We start from the raw sequence: 18,053 nt of genomic DNA on the forward strand, positions 1-18,053 counted from the left end.
CAGCGTTACAAACACAGTCTGGCATCTGAAAAATAATGAGCTTTTATTTTTCTTTCTGCTTCAAAATGAAGAGTCTTTTACAGAGAAACATTTGCTTAAAAGTTTGCACTAGAGATTTCAAAACCTGCAATTTCTGTTGAGTTACGTTCATTACCTGTGGGTGTTTTAAGGAAAAAATCTCTGCACTGCTAAACCCCAGCACTAAGTGTGATGAATTTTCTTCTCTCTGCTTAAATAACAAGAGAAATAAAGCAGATGGAGATGGGACGTTGCTGCCTTAAAGAAGTGCTGTTTCCACCAATGTTAGTTTATCAGAGCTGAAATTTTCTTCCTATTTGTTCTAGGATTAGCACAGTGAGAGAATATAAAATTGCTCAAAGCCAGAAAGCTGTGAAATTGGCTGAACATTGAATGAAGTGGAGAACTGGCTTTGTGAGGAGAGTGAAGGACAGGAAACTAGGAATGATGGAGAAGTCTCCGAGGCAATTAAAGAGATAAGGTTGAATTCAACCTTGCTATATGTGAGCACTGCTTGCTCCTGCAGTACTGGAACTGTACTTATGTTGGATATGAATTAGCAATATGAGCTGTACATGAAGGCTTGATGAAGTGAACGTAAAGTTTTCAGCTTCATGAAGGAGAATTGGAGGAATTTACCTGAAGTAATTGAGAAGTAATTTCTGAGCAGCAGAAATTCTGGAGTAACTGTCTAAAGTAAGAAATCATTCCTTTCTGACCCCTGTAATCCTCAAACCTATGGTAAACACAGGGACCAGAAGAGCTTGCAGCTCTTCAGCCAGGAAAGGTGGAATAAGAGTATTATTTAGACCACAGGGAAGAATACTGGCACACAAACTAAAAATTGAAGCAAACACCCCTGTTCAGAGCTGAGGAAGGGAACCCCACCATAGGTGTGATGGAGCAGGGCTTAAACAGTCAGATTAAAAGTTCCTTACCTGCAGTAATCCTCAAAATTAAAGACAAGAACAAGAGGAGGAATCTGGTCTTGATTTTGGCAATGACAGAAAATGACTGAGCAGGTTATCAATACAAGATAAAAAACAAGACCTAGGTGTTTTTCAAGCATCAAAACAAGAAACTTGACAAGAAGAGCAATGGATGCTTGAAAAGTGTCATGGAAGGCAATTTGTCATTGTCCCCACTGCAGCAAATAAGCTGGAATATGGAGTTTCAGGAAACAAACCAAAACAGAACAAAACAAAAAGAACCCACCCAAACAAGGAGGGGAAAAAACCCAAACCAAACAAAAAACCCCACCAACCAACCAGCCAAAAAACCCAAAACACTTCTATCTCCCAGCAATTTCAGCAAAAATATGTTGCAGCATGGCCCATTAGCCCCGGGAATTCAAACAGAATTCAGGCATCGGTGGCCTCTGCAACACCAGCCTTTTTCATCTGAAATGAATGTGAGAGTAGCAAGATGTAAAACTGGAAGTGTCACAGAAAATGTGGATACAAATGCAGAAAAAAGGAAGAACAAAAAAAGAAGGCAGTTACAGACCACAGAGGTCAATACGAAAATGGTGTGCTACTGGGATAGAAATAGAGATTTCTAAGTCATTGATAGGCAAGTTTTAATTATCTGGACATCTGTTGAGCATCAAACACAGCAAAAGGTGCATCACCAAGGGCTTTCTTTTAATTTAATAGAAAATTTAATAATGAGCAAGGCAAAAGAAATGTTCTTTGGGTTCTGACATGGAGTCAACGTGGAGGAAATGACAGGCAACGTGTGTAGCAGGATGAACAAGTGACTAGAGAAAACACACACTCCCTGGATTAAATGTGGGTTATGTTAAAAGAAATTCCATCACCAAAGCACTAGGCTCTGAAAAGGTCGTGGTCCAGAGATTAGAAGAAACAACACTCAGTGAAACTTCTTTCAGCATGAACTTTTTTGTGGAGTGTCTGGTTTTTCCCTCTTTCCCAGTTCAGTTCTCTACCTTTCAGTTTATCATTGTTTAATTTCCATCTAGTTTCTTCATTTTGTCCTTTTCTTCTTGTCAACTGTATTGATTTTCCTACACTGTGTTCACCTTATGTTTTAGGAGATTCTGAGCTCAGTGGAACTCGGCCAAAACAACTTATTAATAAAAATAGTTTAGCAAAGTAAAGTATTCTCAGTCTTTGAACTGAACCATTTTTGCTAAAATGTATGAGCTTTGATAAAGCTTTTACCAGGGATTATGTGGATTCAGGTCTCTTTGGTGTTATAAAAAGGGGCAGAAACAGACTGATCTGCACCATGTGTCATGGTGTGAATTTAAATCAGAGAGCTGCTGCTCTGAAAATATTCTTTGTTGGAGCAAAAGAGGGACTTAAACCTGGTTGTGCACAGCGGTGACATGGCCATATCTAGCAGGTGGATGTCGCACTGGCCCTGTGAAGGCAACCAGGTCTGAGAGCTGGTCACAGGCAATGCTGTGGCATCAGAACAACATCCCTCCTAGACTAGACCAGAATACTCCCTTCTTGCCTGGTGGTTTACATGAAGAAAGTGGTTTACAGAGCCATTTGGAAGAGTTACTTCCAATCTATGAAGTAAAACACAGTAGTGTCTCAAGGGAATTAAGCTCATATGATGACTTACTCTTGTCTTTGGTGACTCTTAATTTTTCTCCTTTTTTATCTCCTACGTTTCCTTCTTCCATAGGCTTCACTTCTCTTGTCCTTTCTCAGCCTGCCTGCCAAAACATAAGCAATAAAAATTATTAGTATGGGAGATTATGAGATTTCATGAAGGTAATGACCTAGAGGGCTGATGGATCAGTGTTAGTCACGTTTCCAAGAGACAGCTTCAGACTACTTGTAGGCTAAGGAAGGCAGTATTACATCAGTTGACATTTAGTTCTTTTTTTTTTTTTCCTAATTATTTTTGCAGAGACCAGAAGCTTGTATTCTTTTTAATAGCAACTACTTCAAGCTAGCAAAGCTCAGTTATTCCACAGTGATCACATCATCACATCGCAAGGTTGGATATTTGGTGCCAGTTTACGAGGTTTGCAGCTCATGCTTACCATTCAAAAGGGAGACAGCAGTCTGGGCTGCATGAAGTAGGGGATTTGGGCCTGCAAAGGACCAGTTGGATCTCCAAAGTAAATTCAGAAACCTGTGCCTTTCACATGCTGTGAACACTTACAGAAGCTTGTCCCAATCAGTGGAGATGCTCTGTACTTTCCTAAGATCTCCTTTAAATCAGAACCCTGTGCATCGATGTTTTTACTACCATTTTCATTATTTCTTAGTACACCTTGCACTCTGCACATGACCATGCAGATCAAGCATCCCCCACCAAGGTAAACAGCAAATACACGCAAATTAATTTCTCCAAACAGGCAGATCTTGAATTGCAGTGCGGTGTCATATAACCCAGGAATGTGTCAGGAATATAACCAGGTCTCTGTACCTCAGGTTCTTCTGTGATACATAGCAGTATTTCCAGCAAAAGGCCAAAAACTGATCAGGAGAGTTCAAATCATTTATTTAAAATGAAAAATACAAACCAGAAAAAATCCTCACACCCCACTAAAACCATAAACAAACAAAAACCCACCAAAAAAGAACAACTGATTTGGAAGATATTTTTCCATATTCACAACACAGAAAATACTGCATGTACCTGCTGCTCCACTGATCTCCTCAGCTCTAGCTGAACCCCTGCCACCTCTGAGAGCTAGCAGAGCTCAGGGACACGCACCCTGCCACCCTCACTGAGGAGTAGCAGGGGAGCTACAGGCATAGGGGAGCTTAGGCTCAAGGGTCAAAGCGACTTTGGGTTCAAAGAAGTGAGACTTTCACTGAGCTACCAAAAGGTTCCTCTTTAGCAGCGGCAGCATGGGCCAGTCCTGGGACAAGAAGCCCAAGACACATCTTCATCAAGAGATATCTGAGATAGGATCTAATGATTTTTCACTGTTTTGAAGCCCTTGTTAATCTTCAGTTAGTCTTACTTCAACTAACAGATTGAGTAGTTGTGTAAATAATCACCTTGCTCATCTAGCTCTGAGAAAAGACAACAAAGACTTGCCTGGAGATTAAGGGACCTCTGCGTGGCAATAGTAGAGTGACCCTGTGGCACCTGCTGCAGGCAGAAGGCTTTTTATCCTCATCTCATTAAATTGTTTATCTCTGACCCAAACCACCAGTTTGTCTTTCTTCTTCCCCTGGCCACTTCCCTGGCCTGAGGAAGCCAGGCTTTGCTCCAGTTTTCTAACAGGAGAAGTAAGGGCTGAATACTCAGAGATTGTTTATGACTTACGGTAATAGTTAGGGACTTGTGTGTCTTGTCCCAGTCCTTGGTGATTGGGGCAGAAAAGTATGTGGCCAGGGTTGACTGGGGAGCCTTACTTGGACAATTCCTTTGAGTCAGAAAAGACACAGGGCCTTGGAGCACCACGGCTGTTTATTTGTATTAGCGCTCCTGAAAGGAGCACATCGCACACTGCGACTGCAGTGTGCTGGGGGCTGTACATCCCAGCCCATACAACATGGCTTTGGTAAAACAAAGGGTGTAGATGGTGCAAGGAGACCCCTCCTGGGTAGCACAACCAGCCACAGTGAGCAGAGCAACAAGCCAGTGCTCTCATGATCAGCAGGGTGCTAGAGGGTGTATGGGGGCTGTCAGGGGACCTCCCCTAAAAGGAGATGGAAGTGCAGGACTGCGACAAGTGGACATAGAGAGCGCTGGTGCCTGGAGCAGCTTCAAGTCAAGATTAAGTGACACTAGGGAGGAAGGAGGGAGCCCATGGAGCCCTCATATGCATGCATGTGCACAAAATCAGACTGCTTATATACAATGAGAAAGAAAGATAATTCTGCTGGAGAGATTCAGTGGAGGAAATGGGGTCTAACAACTTAGGAGAGACAGAAACAGCCCAAGCTGATGGTTGAAGGAGGAAATCTTCCCCATTCAAGTCACTATCCTGTGTAACACATGACAAATGCCATTGTGGGCTTACCTCTCCCTGTAGTCTGAGCTTGGCGGATGGGTGCAAGGTCCATGACTGATGTTCTCATTAGCACTGTTCTACTATAGAAGGTACCTGTTGATTTCCTCTGGAATTCTCCCCCAGGCCATGTTTGAGCTGGTTACTTCCGAAGCCTCCTATTACAAGAGCCTGAATCTTTTGGTGTCTCACTTCATGGAGAATGAACGTCTGAAAAAAATCTTACACCCTTCTGAAGCACACATCCTCTTCTCCAATGTCCTGGATGTCATGGCTGTTAGTGAGCGGTAAGAACTGCTGCTGGGTTTTAGTCCAGCTGAATGGCATTGCTTTAACTAACCTCATTTGTAGAGGGATGGAGGAGCTGAGCAGGGGCAGTCTGTTACTCATTGTCTTTTCAAAGAGCCTGCGGATACATGTCTTGCTTTGAACCTCAAGGCCTTCTTCTGGGAATTCCCTGCAACAGACATGTCACAATTAATATGAGCACCGGGTTTCTCACCTAGCTTCCTTTTGGACCTCGAGCAGCGGGTGGAGGAGAACATTGTCATCTCGGATGTGTGCGATATTGTCTATCAGCATACAGTTAACCACTTCTCTGTGTACATCACCTACGTCTCCAACCAGACCTACCAGGAGAGAGCTTACAAGCAGCTTCTGTGAGTGCCGGTGCTTGATGCTAAATTATTGTGCAAAATTGCATGAGATTTCACTGTAATTTTGATATTTGTGAGAAAGGATTAGGTGGTACAGAAAAAGATTTCCCACGTCACTGATTTTTCACTGCACCTATAAAAAGAAAACACAATTAAAAGGGTTTATAGCCAGGGTGGGGTGATACAGTGTGCAGGTATCATACCAAGTAAATTCAGAGCCAGCGTTTTCCAGCTGTGGGAAATATTCATGATGTACACAGGGGCACACGCTTGTGAAATAGATGTATTTTTAAACTGCAAGTACAGGCAAGAGATTGAAAGCCCAAGAATATAATACAGATCTCTGATGAAAAGAACACCCAGTGTTTTTCCCAGGCTGCTCAGCAAGGCATTTGAGTTTCCCAAAGCTCTGATTTCTTTTGTGTTTCAGAGCAAAATTTTCTTTAAAAAAAAAAAAAAAGCTGTAAAAAAAAAAGGCATTTTCTTCACGTTCTAGTGTCACACGCACAGACACTACCTAGGCCTGAGGATAAAATGCAAAATATTTTTGCATTATTTTTCAAGCTTAGCAAGTCTTTTGATCCCATAGGAACTGTCTTTCCCCAGCTCAAAACAAAGAGTGCCCTCCAAGCTTGTCTTCAAGCAGGAGAATTGTTTTTTCTTTAGTTACAATGTCCTAGATTCTTTCAGGACAGCCCATTGCGCATACTGCACTGTATTTCCTGCCTGCAGCAGAAGCTAGTTCAGGGGAGTGTAACAAACCCTAATCCTATCCTTTCTCTGCTCCCCAGCTTTTGAGGAACAAAAACCCCCAACACTTCAAGGGGCCTCTGTTGTGCTTTCCCAACTGTTGTCTCCAAAGGAAGGGTACCACTGGGTTTCCTTCAGTCAGAGGCAAGCAATATAGCAGCAGAATATGAACAGTTTGCCTAGACTCATTAGCTAAACACTCAGAAGTGAAGCAGCAATAGGCTAGATTAGATGAGCTTGAAAAGGACCTGTTGGAGATAGAGGTATTCCTAGATATGAATTTAGAAGGCAGCATTCTTTCTGTCTGCAGGAGAACAAAAAGCAAACTGAAAAGAATAGACTTGTTCCACAGGCTCCTAGCTGGCACAGCAATTCTACAGCACTTGGTTGAACTCAAAGTCTGAGATGTGGTCACAGCTCACCCCATTTGGCAGTTCCTCAGGTACACTCAGGTTCATTCTGCTATGGCTCTGGAGAGCCACACCATCACATAAGTACCTGCTGCAGCAGGAGGAACCATGTACAATGGCTTCTCCTAGATGCTGCAAGTCACACACAGTAAAGACAGGTTTTGCACAGTTAGCAATCTCTTCACATCTGCGCTGTTTCTGCTAGCCAGGACTCCAGCAGTGTAAGTCTTCCTCAGGTCCCTGCAGTTGCCAGGAAGCATTGACTTTGACTATGGCAGCTGGGACTTTTAGCTGCTCTGTACAGCTGTGTCCATGGCCCAGCAATACCCTCATCTGCTCCAAACCATCAGGGTACGGCCCATGCCCTTCTCAGGCCAGGTAATGATGTCCTTCCTCCAGCTAAGCAGCAGCCAGGAGTAGCAGTAGCCAAGCCTGAACTGTTTTGTGGCTTGTCTTGTTCTTATGGCTGAGCAAATTTCACCTTGTCACAGAGTTCCAACTGTGTAAAAATGTATAATTATGCCTCTGACTCATCTACTTGGACACACACCCCATTCACACGCACCTACGCACACAGTGCATGCTGCTGAGCTAGATGTGCTAACACATGTGAACACTACCATGGCTTCTACATTAAAAGTCTATTTTTTTCCCTCCCCCAACACTATAAATAACTCTGGATTTAAACTAAAGTACACCTAGAAGCATTGAGTCCCCTCTTCTCTCCCACTGGAGAGGCCAGGCAGATGCTGAGTATGGGACTAACCTGCTTTTGGGTCACCAGCCACATACCAGAGGCTCAGGCAGAGGAGCACTCAAAGCCCTCACACCTTTGTTCTCTCTCCTTTCAGGCAGGACAAGCCAGCTTTCCGAGAAGTGATCTCACAGCTGGAGCTGGATCCTAAGTGCAAAGGCCTGTCCTTTTCTTCCTTCCTTATTCTGCCGTTTCAAAGGATCACTCGGCTCAAACTGCTGGTGCAGGTAGAGATTTGTGCTCTTCTCTCTCTTCTGAGAGTCTTCTGGATCACTCCATTTTTCTTTTCAGGAGTTGTAAATGAGGCTTAGATACAGCCACAATCAAACTTAGAGATGGGTGAAGCCTTTCCACAGAATTAGACATTATAAACCACTATGGAAAAGATTTATTCACTCAGAGACCATCCCCAAGCTAGTGTTGAATTTGCCACATAGCTTTTACTGAGCAAGAGTTGTCTGTTAGTGCCAGCTCCATCTATTTTTCTTTTCTTTTTTATATATATAAAATAGGATTCTGCCTGCTGTATTTCTTTTAGATATAAGGTCAGATGGGACCAGGTTTTAATGAGAAAGAGGAACAAAGAGGTGAGAGTCACTGTACTCTGTCACCTACCCTGTAATGAGGCTGATGGCCAGAAATAACTCAGAGGCTAGTTTGACAGTTTCTGTGCTGTCAAATTGGGATCAGAATTAACACAGCTTTTCCTCCCCTGCAGAATATTTTGAAGAAAGTAGAAGAGAAGTCTGACAGGGAAAACACTGCCCTGGATGCACATAAAGAGCTGGAAACAGTAAGTCTGAATGAGCTAAACTGAAGGCCATTAAGATGAAACCATCATGTTCATTCCTCCCACCTTCCCCTCCATAAAAAAAGACATATAAACCACATTAGCTCCTGAAGCTGTCTCTTTAAATCCTATCACTGTGTTTCAGGAGTAATATTTTTTTCCTGAAGCCTTTCTTGTTCTCAAAGATAGACTAATCCAGCAGCACTCAGATGTCAGTGACAAGGAGTCCTTTGCTAACAACAGATGTGTATGTTTCTGCTGTAGGAAAGGGCAGAGAGAATGTTTTCCCTTGGAGAATTCAAGATTACAAATTGTTTTTTGCAGATAGTTGAAGGTGATGGATCTCACTAAGGGATGTAATTAGCCGCATCAGGCAACAGAGCACAACTGTGTCAGGCTTCCTCCAATGCAGCACGCTTCTTCCTCTGACCTAGAATAACAATTTCTTAATGAAGTACTCAAGCCTGCTTTTAGCCCTCTTCCCTGAAGCTGGTAGGTAGCTGTTCGGTTGGGCTAGTTACTGCTGCACACGAAACAGGAAAGCATTGGGATGTTTTCCATCTGACACGGTCAAACAGGGCAATCCCACCTCCAAGCTACATAACTCAATGGTCTCTGCGTGTAGATGGCAGCCACATGGAACAGTGTTTGAACCCTTCTTCATCAGAAGCTTGGGACATCTCAAGTCCTGCAGTTCAGTAGAAGTATTTGAAGTTAAAAACTGTGCTAGAATATCAACCTGAGGATACAGTCATAGCTTCTGACTGAAAAACAGGCTCCTGGATTTCCCTGGATTAGTGTAGGAAGCGTACACTTTGGAGATCGCTAGGGAGAAAGACAGAGACCTTTACAATGAACAGTATTCTGCATTAAGTTAGTGTTTGCAGAATCCCTCTTGCGTCTGGTAGCAATGGTTTTTATCCATTGGTCAGAAGCCTGAGGAAAGCTGTTCCTGAAACATGCAGGTAACTACAACTGCTGATGGAAAAATGCTCTTTCTAGATTCAGCTGCTGCTGACTCACCTGATCAGTTTCTTAACTGCCTTTGCATGGTTACTTATCTGTAAGTGTTGGAAGTTTAGATGCCTAAAGTCCAGCTAAGTACAGGCATTACAGCAGAGGTCATCTGGTGCTTATTTTCCCTGTATGTATCCCTATTCAAGAGGGAAGAGCTGATCACAGTTTAAATTGCTGATATTCTGGTGGGTTTTGAGTAGCAGAAACAGAGCACAAAGTGGAACTTGTTCTCCAATGTGATTTTTCTACCTAGCCAGTTCTCAAGAGAATTGCTCCTTATGAAACAGGCAGTGGCATCTAGGTTAAGGTCCCTGCAATAGGGTAGTGCTCGCACGTTGGTTGTGGGTTTTCAGTTAAAATTTGTGCTTAGAACACAGCTGGGCTCTGTATGATGAATGTCTCTTGCTGGGACATTTCATAGCCTTGGCACCTGGTGCTGCTTGGCAGAACCACAGCATTTGCATCTTTGAAATTAAGATCTTTGGCTTCATTTTCTTCTTGAAGAAGATACTGTGTGTGTTCAAGTGTTGGGAACAAGGAAGATGAGATACATGGCATGTCAGGATCTGGAAAAGGTGATATACCCTGTGCTGGGCAACACGGACTATTGCTTAATACTTTCTGTTTCAGTAACCGAATGCAGCCATCTAACATGTCCTCTGATAGCCAGCCAGCTATAACACCATCTGCGTATTTGGCGAGGGGTTTTCTTTATTGTTGTTTTTGTTTGTTTTCCACTCCTTTTTTCATGCAAATACAGTGCTGACAGAAGAGTTTGGCTGGGTCAGTTCCTGTTACAGCAGGGCACTTACCCTGTCACAGTCAGGCCTTTCTGTGCTGTCCATCGTTGCTTACCAGTGAAGGCAAATCTTTGTACACTCTTTATCCCAGGTGGTGAAAGCATGTAATGAAGGTGTCAGAAAGATGAGCCGAACAGAGCAGATGATCAGCATCCAGAAGAAACTGGAATTCAAGATCAAGGTATAAACACCCTTTGCAGAGAAGCAAACCAATACCCTCCAACTGTTGTGTGGACATACATGGCAGTAGTAGCCTAGTTGCCCTTATTTCAGTGTGTGTTCAGTGGTAGCCTGGTCCACACTGTCCCAACTCCAAAGCCTTTGAAGGGAATGCTGCTGCATCCATCTGTGTGATCTCAGTGCACACATGCTGCAGAGGTCAGGGGCAGCACTGAGGCCAATGTGTTGTGCCCCTATGCAGATTTGACATGCTGTCATCAAACCATCCGAGCACAGTGGGTGCCCCCTGCTCCAGCACTCCGTTCTGGCTCTTCCCTCTCACCTCCCTTCAAAATGCAGGTCAACTCTGAGCTATTATTTCACATTACAAATTACATTGAAGGAAGATGAAAGCTTACAAAGCAAAACACTTTAAAGCTGGAAAACACCAAAATAAAGACTGCCCTGCCATTTTAATTCATCCATGCATTTATGCACTATGTACAGTCTCTAATTACCTGCTGATGATTCATTTTGGCTCCACTCAGGGAATGACCGAGTCCATATTTAGGGGTGTCTGACCATGTCTCATTCATGCCATGAAACTCCAGTGCTGAGTATAGAGTTGCCAATTCTCTTCTCGAGCACTATGGAGATGCTTTGCAGATCCATCTGCTTCACAAACTTTAAGGAGCATATTTAGCTTCCCAGCAACCTGTACCTGAACAACCGAAGCAAAACCAACAAAACAGAATAAAGCAAGACCATTTGTTTGGAAAGCTACACTGGGTGAACAAGAATTTGTTTTTCCACTCAGGGCTAGACCACAGTCCACAAGACAGCTCTAGACTGGGATAGTTACAAGGCTGCCCTCATCTCCTGTAAAGCTGAGGCTGTAATGACAGGCTTGAGCTGGTTCATCCCTGGAGTAGCTCTGCCTTAGGAACCCTTCTCCACTGGTGAAAGGAGTGCAAGAATGCAGAAAGTCAGACTGTGCCACCGTGCACATAAAAGCACAGGGATGGAGTGAAGATGGAAACAGCAGCAGTTACATAGATAATTCCCAGTATTTCAGTCATTTGACTGCAAGTGTAGTGTTCTTCTAATGTAAGATGTGCTGGACTTCTTATTTTTAGCACAGTGTGTGCCAAAACTCTAGCGGAAGTGCTGTTGCAGCTGCATGGACAGTATCTCCTCCTAGCTGGAACAGACCCAGCGAGTAAGGACCCGATTAACCTAGGGGGTTTTGTAGCCGAAAGGCAATACGCATGTATTGCCAGTATGTACAATAGATGTCTGTAAAAGCTCAGTCCATGTGATGACACAGGGGATGTCCCAGAGACAGATCAGCATGTGCAGGTCCTGGTGTTTAAATCCAGCACTTGGCACTCCAGCATTGCTGTCCTTTCGTGTTTGTTCACTTTCAGGCTCCTGCCATGCCCCTGAGTTTTGTTACGCTCTCAGCTAGGCTGCGGTGTGAATGACAGAGCGCACTGCCCTCTCTGTGCAGCTCTGCTCCACCTTCTGCAGTGCAAGCTGTGGTGATGGGAGCTCACCACCCTTCCTTTTGCATCTCTTGCTTTTCAGCATGTTGACCACATAAACCCACTGGGTTTTGCTGTTCTCCTGATCTTTGCCATCCTTTCCTCACTTCCAGTCTGTGCCCATCATCTCTCACTCCCGCTGGCTGCTGAAGCAGGGGGAACTGCAGCAAATGAATGGTCCAAAGACATCACGAACACTTCGCACCAAGAAACTCTTCAGAGAAATCTACTTGTTCCTTTTCAATGACCTGCTGGTAATCTGCCGGCAAATTCCTGGGTGAGTACAAAATTTGGGAAGTACACAGGGCACTTCCTTATTCCTGTTTGCCCATGGGTTTATCTAAGCTGTGATGCTGTGTCCCTGTCCTGTTCCCCAAGTACAGGGAGGCATCCTGGCCTGACCTGTACATCTCCCTCCAGCAGTTTCCTTGGTTTTGAGTACAGTTGACTCCTCATGGGTCAGCTCTCTCCAACCAAAAACTGATGGCAAAAACACCTTGGATTCCAGGTTTCCCAGCAGGATAAGTGAACAGGTATCCACCAGTTTCTGCCGCAACAAGTCACAGCTGGTGGGCTGGCCCAGGAGGCCCGTCTTCCTGTCAAGAAGTGATTTTTGGCTCATCACTGTCTCAAGAACAGCTCAGATTTAGTCAGTTAAACGTCTAAGAAAGCAGTCTAGAGAACATGAGCAGCAGGGAGGGGTATACATTTAAGCCTGAAGCTAACAGTTCTATTTGACAGGCTGTAACCTGCCCCAGGAGGAGGAAAACATCATTGTACTCAGGACTAGGTCTTGTTTCACTCTGGTGAAACAGAGCCGCACAGATGGCTCCAGAGAACAGCGTGTTCTTTGTTGCACTGACCAGACTCACCGGTAGGGAGCATCTTGCCAGTCCAATGTTTCTAATAAACATGTCGCCGCAGTGTCTGATGCCTGGAAATATTTTGCTTCTGTGGCAGCCTGTATCCAGAGAACACAGAGGCATTTCACAAAGAGGAATGAAGTAAGCCTCACAGTCCCCTTTGAGGGAGCACTGTCTGCATTTTGTACATAGGGAGCTCAGAGCAAGCATTTGGCCATAGGAGATGCCTAAGGCAGAACAAGAAGAGGGTTTCTTGCTTTGCAGAGGGTTTTCATAGCTGCACACGTCTTCCCGCACCAGGACATCATTTTGCTCTTGCCATGAAGTGGTTCCTGGTCCGTGTCCTCAGTGCAGTTCTGGGGGGCTGAAGCCAAAGTCCCCTGAGATAACTGCAGTTTTTCCTCATCTCCTCTCTATCCTCTCCCAGGGACAAGTACCAAGTGTTTGACTCTGCTCCTCGGGGACTCCTTCGGGTAGAGGAGTTAGAAGACCAGGGGCAGAGTTTGGCCAACGTCTTCATCTTGAGGCTGCTGGAGAACGCAGATGACCGGGAGGCGAGCTACATGCTGAAGGCATCATCCCAGTGAGTACAACAGTCACCCACTCACCAGAGCTCAGGAATGCCCTCTCTTTACACCCACGCATGGGCAGCACCCTGTGGCACAGGGAGCAGCTCTCCACACTTACCAGGGTCAGGCAGGCAGAGATACCACTGCTGGCCCTACAAACCTCTCTGTCCAACATGGCTCCCCTAAGGCTACCTTTGACCTCTCCCGCTGACAGGCACTAGTCAACCAGGCATGTTTCCCTCCTGTACAATGTATTTGTAGCAACCAGCGTGGAGGATGGATGGGTACTTTGCATTGTGGGACAGAGGTCAGAAACCGGCCCTGGCACAGGAGCTCAATGGATTTATAGACCACTTCATATTCACAAAGTAAAAGCAAGCATACATCCGTATGCTGTACACTCCAAAGATCAAGGCTGTACTCAGTCAGCACTATGAAGTGGGTCCTGCTTGTAAGGCAAAGGTGGGAGAAACGGCTGCTTCCTCAGCACCTTCCACAGCCGATGCTGATCTTGCAGCCCTTCTGCTGCGCGGGGCCTCCTTGTCTCCTTGGATACAGTATTTCTTGGCTCACTGATTTTACACTTCAGGTTCCAACAAGCTCAGACTGGGCAAATGATTCAGCTGCACCAACACAAGCCTTACCTTTGACTCAAGCCTTAGCAGCCCTGCATTTTCCAGGCACAGCATCTATGCCATTATAGGTGCACATGTACTACCAGCTAAACAGCTACTAGAGATGATGTGCACTAAAAACTTGGTGTTACTTTGCTATCAGTTGTTCAACATCCATATTGCTTAATGAATGCCAGGCCCAGCCAGGACCACATCCTGCTACAGCCCAGGGCTGCACCCTGACACCCCAGCACAGTGTAGCACCAGCATCAGGAAGACAACCCCCTAGTACAGTGAGTGAGAACTGCACCTTCTCCCCAGGCATGTGACTGCAGCTTTGCTATACTGAAAATAGAGATGTCAGTCATGTTATGGAGGGCAAGCGCACATGTGACGTCTGTGAGACTTCGCTGTGCAGGGAACGATAAACCAGGCCAGGGTTTGCCCCAGCCCAGGGGAGGCAATGGCACTTCTGTGCTTCTGCATCCTGTCCCATCTTCTTGATGGCCGCAGTGAGTATGTGACCCAGCACATATGGTGACCTGCATGGAGGCAGCTTGCAGCTGATGTCCTGGGTGGGCTGTACAGTGCATTTGGACACAGCTAGTCACAAGGGCAGGACTGGAGCACAGGCTGAGAGGAACCAGAGGCTGCAGGCAGGATCCAAATAGCCCTGCAAGGAACTGTGTGCAAGGCCAGCCTGCAGATAGCGCCACAAGCACAGCAAGACACTTGGTTTGATCTCTAGGTGCCAATCCCTCAGGGCACAGCACCCTCATCCTGCACGTCTCCATGGCATGAGGGGCTGCACTTGACCTGCAGGTGTCCTCTCTGGTCCTTGGCATTGCCCTTCAGCCCTGAAGCACGAGGTATTCCCAACCCTGCAGATCAGCCTGCCAGTGCTTGTCCTTCACATCTCCCTTATAGGCCTCTCTCCTCCCAGAAGACACTTTTGTGGCTTTAGATGTGTGTCAAGTTCAGGCTTTAGAACTCGCATCAGAGAAGGTACAAAGCTCTGGCTCCCGCAGGGCTGGGAGCATTGCTGGTTCTCCAAGCAGGAGCTGCAGCCTGTGGAGATGAGCTGCCTGTTTCCAAGCAGGACTGAGGGAGCTCCAGGCATGGGGCTTCTCCAGCACTGTGGATCTTCCCCCCCCTCCTGCTGCAGGCCCGGGTTTTGCATAGCAGCATGCTGAATATGCTCACATGGGTCTGTGTCTCATCTGCTGCCAGCTGAGCGGTACCCTTGGTGTGCTGCAGCATTTGCAAGTGAATTCATCAGTTCTGTCCTTTAAATGTTCCCACACAGCAGCTCCAAGCATAAATGAACCTCTAACTGCTTCTCTGCAGGAAGAGCTGCTCCTATTGACCCAGCCCTGGTTAGAGCCCAGAGGATGCCAGGCCTCCCACCCTGCTGCTGGCTCTCTGAAGCCAGGCTGCTCCCCAAAGTGGGATCTTCCTGTTCTGGGGACAGCCAGCAGAGCCCAGGGCACGGGATGTGTGACATCCCAACCACTGCGTGTAGAAGAGTGGGCCTCAGCGTTGCCTGGGAGTCAAGGACCCTAGGGTGGGGAAGGCAGGAACTGGCCATGAAAGAAACAATTTAGGAGCCCAGGGCTGGCTGGGCAGGAGAGCTGGGTCCCTATGACTGTCCCATACTCACAGATTTGGTTTGTCATCCCTATGCAGGAGTGAGATGAAGCGCTGGATGATCTCACTGGCCCCGAACCGCAGAACCAAGTTTGTTTCATTTACATCCAGACTTGTTGGTAAGAGACACAGCATGGGAGCCACATGCTCTTCACCCCTACACCAGGGCACCTTATTCTGCCTTCATCTCAATCCAACCCCAGGCTTGGGGCCTCTGCTGAAGCTGGACTGTCCCTGGCACCCCTTGTGTTCCCACCGCCCACAGCCACTTGTCTGTGGGCCTGGCCCTGACCTTGCACCCCTCCAACCCAGGCTGGGCTGCACCAGCGCTCTCCCTCCCACCCAAGCTACTCAAGGGTGGCACTGAAGTGATGATGCGCACCCAGCTCCTTTCCCCTCAGAGGTGCTTCCCTGGTCCCTGTGACTGGGGCACCCCTTGTCTTCCACGGGGTTTCTTACCACACCAGAGGGACCATTCGCAGAGTTCATGGTCCTACAGCAGAATCCATCCCATTCCATCCCTCACTCTTGCCCTGTTCCTGGCAGACTGTCCACAGATCCAGTGTGTCCACCCGTACGTGGCCCAGCAGCCAGATGAGCTGTCCTTGGAACTGGCTGATGTCCTCAACATCCTGGACAAGACAGATGATGGTATGAGGGACAGGATGGGGGCGTCTGCGGGAGGGTGGGCTTTGCCCTTGGCAGACAGGAGGGGCCAGGCAGGGAGAGACCCATCATTGGCATCACAGCTGAGGAAGCTCAGAGCAGGAGGGGGGAGCTACTGCCTCCTTCTGACACTCAGCAAATCCAGGTAGTGCTGGCACAGTCACCCTGGCACTGGCTGTCAGACATGGCAGGGCTGACACAGATGTAACCCAGACCTGTTCTTACCTTGATGATGCTTCACAGCCACCTGGTCCTGGTCCCTGGGGCACACTTGTAGCTGGTGGACTCAGTCACACTGGATGTGTGCTGGGTACCACTCCTGCAGCACGAGGGGCAGCCAGGAGCACACAGTAGCAGCAGTGCCTGCTTTGTGCTGGCATCCCTTGAGCTAGCTGTCCACACAGTGCTGCTCAGGCAAGCGGGCTTCCTTGACCAAATTGACAAACTGGGGTCACTCCAGCACAGGCCTCCGAGCAGCTTCCAGAAAGCACTGCCAGCTGTATAGGCTCTTCCCAGCACCACTGTCCCAGCATAGGAACAAGGACCACTCATTTATACCTGTCTCTGTCTCTGCTCAGGCTGGATATTTGGAGAGCGTCTTCACGACCAGGAGAGGGGCTGGTTCCCCAGTTCTATGGGGGAGGAGATCCTGAACCCCAAAATCCGAGCCCAGAACTTGAAGGAGTGTTTCCGGGTGCACAAGTCGGATGACAGCCAGCGGAGAAAACTGGGCAGCAGGAACCGCCAATGACCACTGGCATCCCTGAACATCTGCAGCACCTCTGGGAGAGGGGCAAAGGACAGAAGCACAACTGGGAGGATATGGTGATGGTGTGGTGGGCCATGGTGCAGGACCTGTTGTGCCAGAGCAGGCACATGCACCCATGAACAGAGAGACTGCACGTCCTGGGCTCCCTGCAGCACTGATGCTTCCCTAGAGATCTATGTTCTGAACTGGCTTGGATAACCCTTTCCCAGGCATTCTGTACAGCTGCAGAGAGCACAAGCCAAGCTGACACAGCCCAAAGGTGCCGGGTGGCTGATCCCCATTCCCTGCACACATGCTAGCTGGGGCTGGCTCGGGCTGCCTGGGAAAGGCACATGGCCACAAGCATAAAAAAGCATTAATGTTGCCCAGTTTGAGCACTTGCAGCTCATCACGACTTATAGTTTGGGTCGCTCCTAAAACACCATCTTACAGGGATAAAGCTGAAGCAGAAGAGCTGTCTCACCACCTCTATACAGCCCATCAGCACCGGGCTGGGGCAAGCCCCAGTAACTCCAGCAGTCCTGCTTGTGGAGCCACTTGGGCCAATTCCCATGGGCAGACCCCCAATCTGCTTCAGTTAGATGCTCCACATCCAGCCCTGCTCCACCAGCAGCACAACCTCACCAGCCCTGACCCACACCTCTGCCTGCCAAATGGCCTCAGAGCACATCAAGGCCCTGCCCATGGCTCAGCCCCTCCACAGGGTCCTGGCACCACATCCTTTCCTGGTTGATCCGGCACTTGTGGTCTCTGTGGTCACTGCTACTTCTCTGCTGCAGAGGCACAGGGCAGGGTTGCCGTGCCAGCGCTTCCCCGCACACCACCATGGGAGCACCAGCAGCAGGCGAGTGACCTTACCCCAGGAGCTGCTGTCCCACACGCTGTGGGAGGCCCAGCGATTGCTGCCTGCATGCTTGTAACCCACGGCGCGCCGCTGCCTGCACAGGCAGAGCACACCATCTCCCTGTACAGCCACACCTCCATGTATATACATCAACCCCGTCGCCAGGCTGCGCAGAGCCAGGCAGCACTCCTTCCTTGCATGAAGCCCAGGGCATTGCACTGAGACCAACCAG

General features: G+C 47.4%; 1 protein-coding gene across 5 annotated transcripts in view; it reads left to right on the forward strand.

Moving 5' to 3' along the window:
- NGEF (neuronal guanine nucleotide exchange factor) overlaps positions 1-17,662 on the forward strand; it is a 49,443-nt gene extending 31,781 nt beyond the window's left edge. For all 5 annotated transcript variants that reach the window (XM_057429047.1, XM_057429048.1, XM_057429049.1 and 2 more), the window contains 10 exons: positions 5,096-5,256; positions 5,476-5,628; positions 7,637-7,766; positions 8,258-8,332; positions 10,238-10,327; positions 11,963-12,126; positions 13,140-13,295; positions 15,582-15,661; positions 16,089-16,193; positions 16,787-17,662. In XM_057429047.1, the coding sequence (XP_057285030.1) occupies positions 5,096-5,256; positions 5,476-5,628; positions 7,637-7,766; positions 8,258-8,332; positions 10,238-10,327; positions 11,963-12,126; positions 13,140-13,295; positions 15,582-15,661; positions 16,089-16,193; positions 16,787-16,959 (1,287 nt within the window). In that variant the 3' untranslated portion in view covers positions 16,960-17,662. The remainder of the gene's footprint in view (positions 1-5,095; positions 5,257-5,475; positions 5,629-7,636; positions 7,767-8,257; positions 8,333-10,237; positions 10,328-11,962; positions 12,127-13,139; positions 13,296-15,581; positions 15,662-16,088; positions 16,194-16,786) is intronic.
- The last annotated feature ends 391 nt before the right edge of the window (positions 17,663-18,053 follow it).

This window comes from Pezoporus wallicus, unplaced genomic scaffold (assembly GCF_028554395.1).
Source record: "Pezoporus wallicus isolate ANWC-B61680 ecotype Strahan unplaced genomic scaffold, APGP_CSIRO_Pwel_v1 contig_593, whole genome shotgun sequence".
Lineage (NCBI taxonomy): Eukaryota > Metazoa > Chordata > Aves > Psittaciformes > Psittacidae > Pezoporus > Pezoporus wallicus.